Source organism: Salarias fasciatus, chromosome 8 (genome assembly GCF_902148845.1).
Source record: "Salarias fasciatus chromosome 8, fSalaFa1.1, whole genome shotgun sequence".
Classification (NCBI taxonomy): domain Eukaryota; kingdom Metazoa; phylum Chordata; class Actinopteri; order Blenniiformes; family Blenniidae; genus Salarias; species Salarias fasciatus.
In genome coordinates this window covers 12,105,749-12,113,324 of record NC_043752.1, presented here as the reverse complement: position 1 = coordinate 12,113,324, position 7,576 = coordinate 12,105,749, and the positions used below count along the sequence as shown (strand labels likewise).

General features: G+C 44.4%; 1 protein-coding gene across 1 annotated transcript in view; it reads right to left on the bottom strand.

Annotated features, from left to right (window-relative positions):
• Positions 1–4,279: 4,279 nt before the first annotated feature.
• ankfn1b (ankyrin repeat and fibronectin type III domain containing 1b) overlaps positions 4,280–7,576 on the bottom strand; it is a 126,549-nt gene continuing 123,252 nt past the window's right edge. The window contains exon 24 of the mRNA XM_030098889.1: positions 4,280–7,538. Within this exon, the coding sequence (XP_029954749.1) occupies positions 7,230–7,538 (309 nt within the window). The 3' untranslated portion in view covers positions 4,280–7,229. The remainder of the gene's footprint in view (positions 7,539–7,576) is intronic.

Here is a 7,576-nt window from a genome sequence, read left to right as displayed (position 1 = left end):
ACCCTGGGACTCCCTCTGCTACCACCCGGCCCCCCCTCCTGAATTCACTGGCACTTCCAGAAAGCTCCGAGGCGCCAGCGGAGCGGGGCTCATCTCTTGGGAACAATAAAGCCAGATCTTCATAAAAACTTCAAAAAGGCCTCGCCAAGTGTTTTATAGGTGCTTTAAAGGTTTATGGGCCCTGGGGAGGGAGGGAGAAAGGGAGAGAAATGAATGATGCAGTAGTGGTAGGCTTCACTTTTCCCACCCACTGCACACGCATATACAAAAACACACACACACACACATATGCCGGCATACACACACGTACGGCGCTGCTAATCCGCCAGCGAGTGCCAAAGTGAAATCAGCTGGTGGCGGGCAGGGTGGGGTCGAGGCTGGCGATGGAGGTGGAGGGCCTGGGGAGAGAAGGGGGGAGTGGTGGGAGCGAAACAGGTGAACGGGAAAGCGGGGTGTCATCGGCAAAAAGTTACATTTGAAGAGATCAGATCAGTGTTTCGAGACATCAAGTGTATGTGCACGTTAACTTATCTGCTCAAGGTTTGGATAAATGCTTTAGGCCCCAAATCTACGCTCCGGCCTCAAGAAGGGTCAAGAGGTGGGGCAGCTCTGAAGTGGGAGCAGATTAGGCCCCGAAGTCTGCTCACTTTCAAAATACCCGGGTTGCTACTCTTCAGGTGGACCGCTTTAGCCTCACGTAAAAAACTGCAGCATGAGCTGTCGGGAGCCCGGGACTCCTGCAGTTCCTGTGAATGTGGCGCCGGTGCCAGCGGGCGCGCTGATGAAATCACCTATCAGATGATCCCCCCCCCCCCCCCCTCCACCCCACCCCACCCCGGATACACAACTCCAGTTCGCAGCTATTTGGACGCAGATATTTTGATGAGTCACAAGTCGGTCCCCTCCCCCTCTGCTCAGCACATCTCTTTTATGAGCATGAATAGCCACTATTCAAGACGTTTTTGGAATGTTTTCTTTATAGGTATTCAGATATATGCCAGGTGTTATATTTAGCTCGGGTCCTCCTGGAGTCAGAAGGTTTAAAATTAGGAGGTGTCAGAATTCCAGTACAATTCTTAAGTTACTGTCAATAAACGGTAAAGGGCTGCTCTTAAAGCAGCAGTGTGTTGCAAAAGATGCATTTGGACTTGATTTGCGAGCGATAAGCTGCTTGGGAAAGCGCACGCACGCTCGTTTCCAAACAGTACAAAAGCGTAAATCTACACGGTGCATTTGCACATCTATATATCAAGATTCCTGAATGTGTGCGCCACTGTGAGTGTGTGTGCGCGTGTTTGTGCGTCCATCTCCACATTAGTGTTTGTAGGATCTGTTGACAGCGAAGCACGCAGCATTTTATTTGCTCAAGGGCTGAAAAAACACATGGCGCTAGCAAGGGAGCGCTGTGATATGAGCCTGCTGAAAGCAACCTGGCCAGCCAGGATTTAACCCGCGGATCAGGATTCAGCTAAACATTATTACCACACTGTACACAAACACAACTGCGCAACACAAAGATTTATTAATGCACGTGCTAAAATGCACTTTCCACTGCGTGCTCGCACGCTGCTTTTGAGTTTAAAGGTTATAAAAATAACTCTTGGCACCAGTTAGTTTGTCCAGCCTTCAAACGAAAGTAAGTTATCTGGAGAAATGTGTGAAGATATGTGTGCACACATGGCTGTGATGATTTAAATCACCAATTTCATTAAAAAAAAAAAAGAGAGAAAAAGATCCAATTCTCCTTTTTTCTGATATGACTTTGAGTTGATTTCATCACATTTGGACAGAAGGAACAGAGATGATGGAGTCCATGACTAATCAACAAAATGCTTCTGAAATTTTGCAGATATTCAGTCTGCTGTCACTGCAGGTTGGGGAAATATTTTCAGATAAATAAACTGGATAGCTCTTTCAAAAGCTCCTACAACATTATTAAAGGAATTAGGAGCAGAGAGCTTGAAGGAAAGCAGCTAGAAGAGAAGAAAGCGTCCTGAAGTATGATTCACCACGTGTGTTTGCATGGACCGCCGTCCTGTTAAAAGCCAAATTTATCAAAATCTCATGCAATAACATGTCACGTCTGCATCTTCACAGAAATACATTGTATGTTTTGTACATTTTTGGGGTGATGAGTTAAGAACAACACGACTGATGTCAGGTTCAAATGATTATTCAAATGAGGCTGAGACACTGATTCAGAGGAAAACAGCTCTTCCCTCTTCAGTCTTTAAAGGAATGCAGTGAGAACATGGAGCTAAGGGGAAGCCCCGTCACCCCTCTGTTTCCACTTCCTCCCACGCTTTTCACAAAAACACCAGACCGGCGGCCGTCCTCCGCCCCGTGCTGCCATGCCCACCACGTATAGCGTCAGCCTGCAGCTGCCCACCACTCGGTTTTCATCAGCTGGGTGGCGAACAGCGGTGAGATCATGGCGATATGGCATCTGTAGGGAACAAGAGAGCTCCATTTGTCATTCTCATTCATATCAGATGAAGGAATCACTCCCGGGAACATATGATACACGCGGATGAAACCCCAAACTAAAAGATTAAGCCCCAAAGAAAATGTGATCTGCACACAGTCGGAACATGAGCTTGTTATGGCTCCATATGGCCGATAAGGTACGCCAGAAAATAGTTCTGATCCGTGCAAGGGACTAGACAACGATAAAGAGAGGAAAGACAACGAGAAAAATAGTGATCAATGATGAATTTTCCATGAATAAATGTTGTAATGTAAGACCGCTCTGACATTTTTAAAACAGATGTAAACTCAGGTGACTGGATGTCCTTGTTTGTTCGGACTTTTCCTCTTCACACTGCTGCCCCAGTGGGTTTAAATCAATTCATCAAGAACTCCTTTCATTGTTTTTCAAGCAACTATTAATCATTGATATAAGTGGATTGTTTTGGACTAAACTCACACATGAAAAAAATCCCCATGAGGCAACTGAAGATGATTCCATATTTACCATTTAGAACTTTTCATTTATTTGTCTATGAAGAATCGAAAACATGTTATTTTTTTAAAATTTTCTACGCAGAAGAGGCATTATGCAATTCCAGAGGTCTTTTAAGGTTTTTTTGGGGAGTTTTTTTATGCTGATTTCAGGCATTACTGAGCATAATGTGAGGTTTGGCTCTGTGGAGGGACTCGGAAATAAGAACACAGAACTCAGTTCCCAACAACAAAGAACAAAATGACCAAAGATACAAAGTTCACGAAACTATGAGAAAATCACAAATATATGCAGGAAAGTCTGAACACAGGAACACACACAGAGTACCAGCCGGAACATACGGAAGATGCCCAACATGTACTGAAGACACCAGGTGACGACAATCACTCACTCAGACTCAGGTGAAACTCATCAGGACGGGAACGGCGATCAGACATGAGGAGGGAAGCGAAGGAGCCTAAAACGAGACACGGGGATAGAATCTCCAAAAGAAAACAAGAAGCAAAACCGGAATTATGAAGCATTTTGAGTATAAGCTCTTGATATTCCACATCACGGGCGAGACGCAGGTTTGAGGATTTTAAAACATTGGCGATCTGTTTAAAAAGAGACTGAGACTTCTAATCAAACTGCTTGATTGGTGGATCATTTTGTATCGAGCGTGTAAAAAAATATGATGCACAGGAGGAAACAGCACAAACTGAAAAAACAAACCAAAATGAAGACATGCAATTGCAAATGATAAATTAAAATTTGCAAACTTTTGTGAATAATGCAGCTAATAGATGATGACATATGGCTGTGTGCTGGATCTTTTTTTTGAAAATTGCAGGTGTGCATTAACTTCTGAAACAACTTCACAGCGTACTCTTTTCTTCCCCTTCACATTTCCTCGTCATTTGGACTGTCAACGTTTAAAAAAAAAAAACAAAAGGTGTAAAATGGAGAAAAAAAAAAGGGAAAAATCCAACAATCTCGAGGGGAAAAAAAAACAAGAGCTTCCTCCGCTCATGTGCAGCAAACTCTTAAAAGACAAGAAAACCCACAAAAACAACCAAGGCTTTCATTTTGTAATATTCATTTATTGTTCAATAAAAATAGATTTAAAAAAAGTGACGTGATGTCTCCTTCATGACTTTGCCTGATGGATCTGCCAACAGCTCCCTGTAAACACAGGCCTTTATTTATTTTTTTTTTTCATTTATTTTTTTTGTTCTCCTCTGGAAAAAGGAATTCAGACTCCCTTCTTACCATTCAGTGAGCTCTTGAGGTGACGGCGTGATCTTTGACCTCTGCGAAGATGGCAGCCGCCACCTCTTACCGACTTTCACATTCAGGGTAGGTACAGTACATTCATCCCCTCATCTGGTTTGTCTCTGTACATGGTTCACTTTCTGGCTGAGCGTTTTGTTTTTGCAGACGGCCCTTGTAAAAACTTCTCTTTAACTGTGTGGATAAAGAAGACATCTAAGCGCTAACACAAGAGTTCAAGCCGTCAGTAAATCCGATCACAACTTATAATAACGTCAGTTTGTCTGCAGACATCTTTGTACAGTAGTTACACATAAACACATCTTCTGAAGGTAAAAGAAAAGTAAACTCTGTAAACACTCGGAGAGGCGCCGCTGGCGGCTCCCTCGGCTTCAGATCCACGCCGTGAACCCGGAAATGCTACAATAATAACTGAGGTCCGTCGACTTCTCCCGTCGAACTCGCTCCTTCCGGACCGTTTTTCCAGTGCTACATGTGAGAATGCTGCAGGTCAGCGACGCCGAGCCCGGTCGGCTTCAGATCTCAGAGCAGGGAAAGTATTCGCCATAAAAACTGGGGAACCGCTGAGAGAAAGAAAATAACATGAAGCAGAACTGATTGAAGTTTCCATCACAATGAAAGGGAGAGTTGTAAACAATGCACAGACTGCTCTGCTCCAGCTGGAGGGTTGGGAGAACCGGCTGGGGAAGTCAAAAATCTGAGAGGCTGACGAACACATTCATAAATGATCTGCTTATCTTGTAAAGAGAGGGTGACTTGACCAGATTTGGTGGCCAAGTTAAAAATCTGACACTGTGGATACGTTTCAGAAGGAAGCAGCTGCTGGAATCTTTGTTATCTCCCTTCACGCTGTTTCTATTAAAAGGGGTCGCCTGGCTCGGGACTGACTCACTCACTGCATGGAAGTTTATTGTTTTGCATAGAAAATCACTGACTTCTGACTCTGAAATTGAAAAGTAAATTATATTGAAGATCTTCTCAGGTGTGGTTCTGTAATTATCGGCAGAAATCGTGTCGAGAACAACATGTGATCAGTTCTGAAGCCAGCTCTGCATTAATCCTTCACTGTTTGCCGAAACTTCACAAAAAAATGATGCTTCAGCTTGAGTTTATATTTTTTTCATAGAATGTATATTTAAAGACGACTTAAAGGACATAAAGATCTGTTAATATCACCCCGCTTTGCTCGAGGTGTGATCTTTCACTGTCTGTAATGCTGCACTACATGTAGCTGAGTGCACGTCTGTGGCTACATGTGATTACAAAGTAAAATCATAAAAATATCCCTGATGTGAGTCTGGGCTTGGTGGCCTTGCTGTGTGGAGTTTGCATGTTCTCTCTGCACATCGAAGGCTTTTCTTCAGGTACTTTTGTTTCCTTTCAAAGTAAAATAAACCAAAAATTGAGTTTGGAAGAAGTAGGAGTGGCTGATCCCGACACCTGTTTGAATTCTACATCTATTTAGTCTTAATTATCACTTTCTGCTTTCAACATATCAGATTAATGCCGACGTTTTTAAGTGAAAAAGGGAAAACGCTGCTGCTGCTGTGCACCACAACTGTAGTAAATAATTTTTCTGCACATCCGAGAGAAGATGGACAAACGCGTCAACATGAACAATCTACTAAATTCTCCTGGACTTGGTGGTTTTATAGTCGAGAATCACCCAAAATAGCAATCCAACATCATTGCTGGTACATACAAGTGTGTGTGTGTATTCGCTGTTGTTAAGGTTTATAGATGTGGACGGATGTCATTTTTCAGAACGTTACCACGTAAACGGGGAACTTTTCTGCAAACAAAACGCAAAAACAAAATCTTTTCACTTGAAACCTTAGTCGTGTAAACAAGGCCTTAACCTGATATGTTGAAAGCAGGAAGTAGTATTATGAGTGACTGATGAGTGAGTTGGGTGCCTCCACATAGAGGCTCCATCGTGGTACTGGAAGGGTTTCTAGTCCAGCCGTGATTGGTGCAGCATGTTGTGAAAATACAGGCTAAATCAGTCAAAGTGGGGAGAAATGTCATCCATCTTTATATAAAGTCCAAGCTTGTTGCTGTTTGTCGAATGACTCAGATTTTTACCGTTTCCTCTTTAGTGGGATTCATTTCCTTGTTTTTAATGAATAACCTACTCTGAGGCGGCTGAGGACTTACAGTATTGTGGGTAAGGTTGGTTTAACTCGCCGGGCCTCTCAACCACTTTGAGTCATCCCTTTCACACTAGAATCCCTTTGGGAGACCCTGCTCCAGACAGAAGGGCACCGTTTTCTGATGCATGTGGGAATACCACGGAACCAAACACAACAAAACACTGAACTGGTTAACTTTCAGCACGGCATGACTTACAAAACTCAAAGTGTACTCCGCACAATTCTGGAAGGTTTCACATGCTTTCCCACCGATTAAAAAAACAAAAAGTAAAAAGTATTGCTTGCTTTTTTTTTGTTTGTTTTTTTTTCTCTTCCTTTCTCAGATTTTAAAACCCAAATCAGCTGGCTTTGTTTTGGATGTCCGCACAACGTGGGGTGACCGTTTCAGTTCGCTACACTACACTGAGTCTGATATACAGAGGACTTTGCTGTAAATTAGCGAAAGAGAGCACCAGCGTTTCTTTGTTTTTTTTTTGTGCCAGGTTCTACGAGGTGCAGTCTCCACGCTCTTAGGCGAGCGAGACGTCGGCCTCCCCTGCTGCCGCTCTGCTCCAGAGCACAGTCCGGCCTGCTGCAGCCGGCGCTGCGTCCGAAGTTTCTGACGGCTCCGAGCGCTCTTTTCTTGGTCGACGTTCATTTGGTGTCCATATGGGTCGAATAAAACGTCCAGCGGATTGGTACAGCAGAACACATTTCATGGGAGAAAGGTCTTCTGAGCAGCTTTTCAGATAACAAGAACACAGCAGAAGAAACGAGGAGTTCTAGCTGCAGTTCTGGACACCACAACAGGTTTTTTTTTTTTTTTTTCTCAAGAACTTTCTCTCCCTTCACTCCTCCCGGCGTCACACCGTGGTGGCTCGGCTGTGTTTGAGGGCTAGAGGCGAGTACTCCTTAATGCGAACACAGAGCTTCCCCCTGAGCCAGGGGTTCTGCAGCTCCAGGGGACAGAAGTCGTCCTGGAGCCACTTCTCTCTGTCGTCCACCACCAGTACCAGACCGAAGTGCTTCAACTGTTCCGGGCTGTAGTAAACGCACTGTTCCTGCTCGCCGACGCCCCCTACGCTGCCCAGCAGGCGCCGGGACACCACGTTCATCTCCTGCACTACCAGCTGGATCATCTCCCGCGCAGACGTGCCTGGCGTTACGCAGAGCTGGAACGCAGGAGGAGAAGTCCACCGTTACTTGTCTG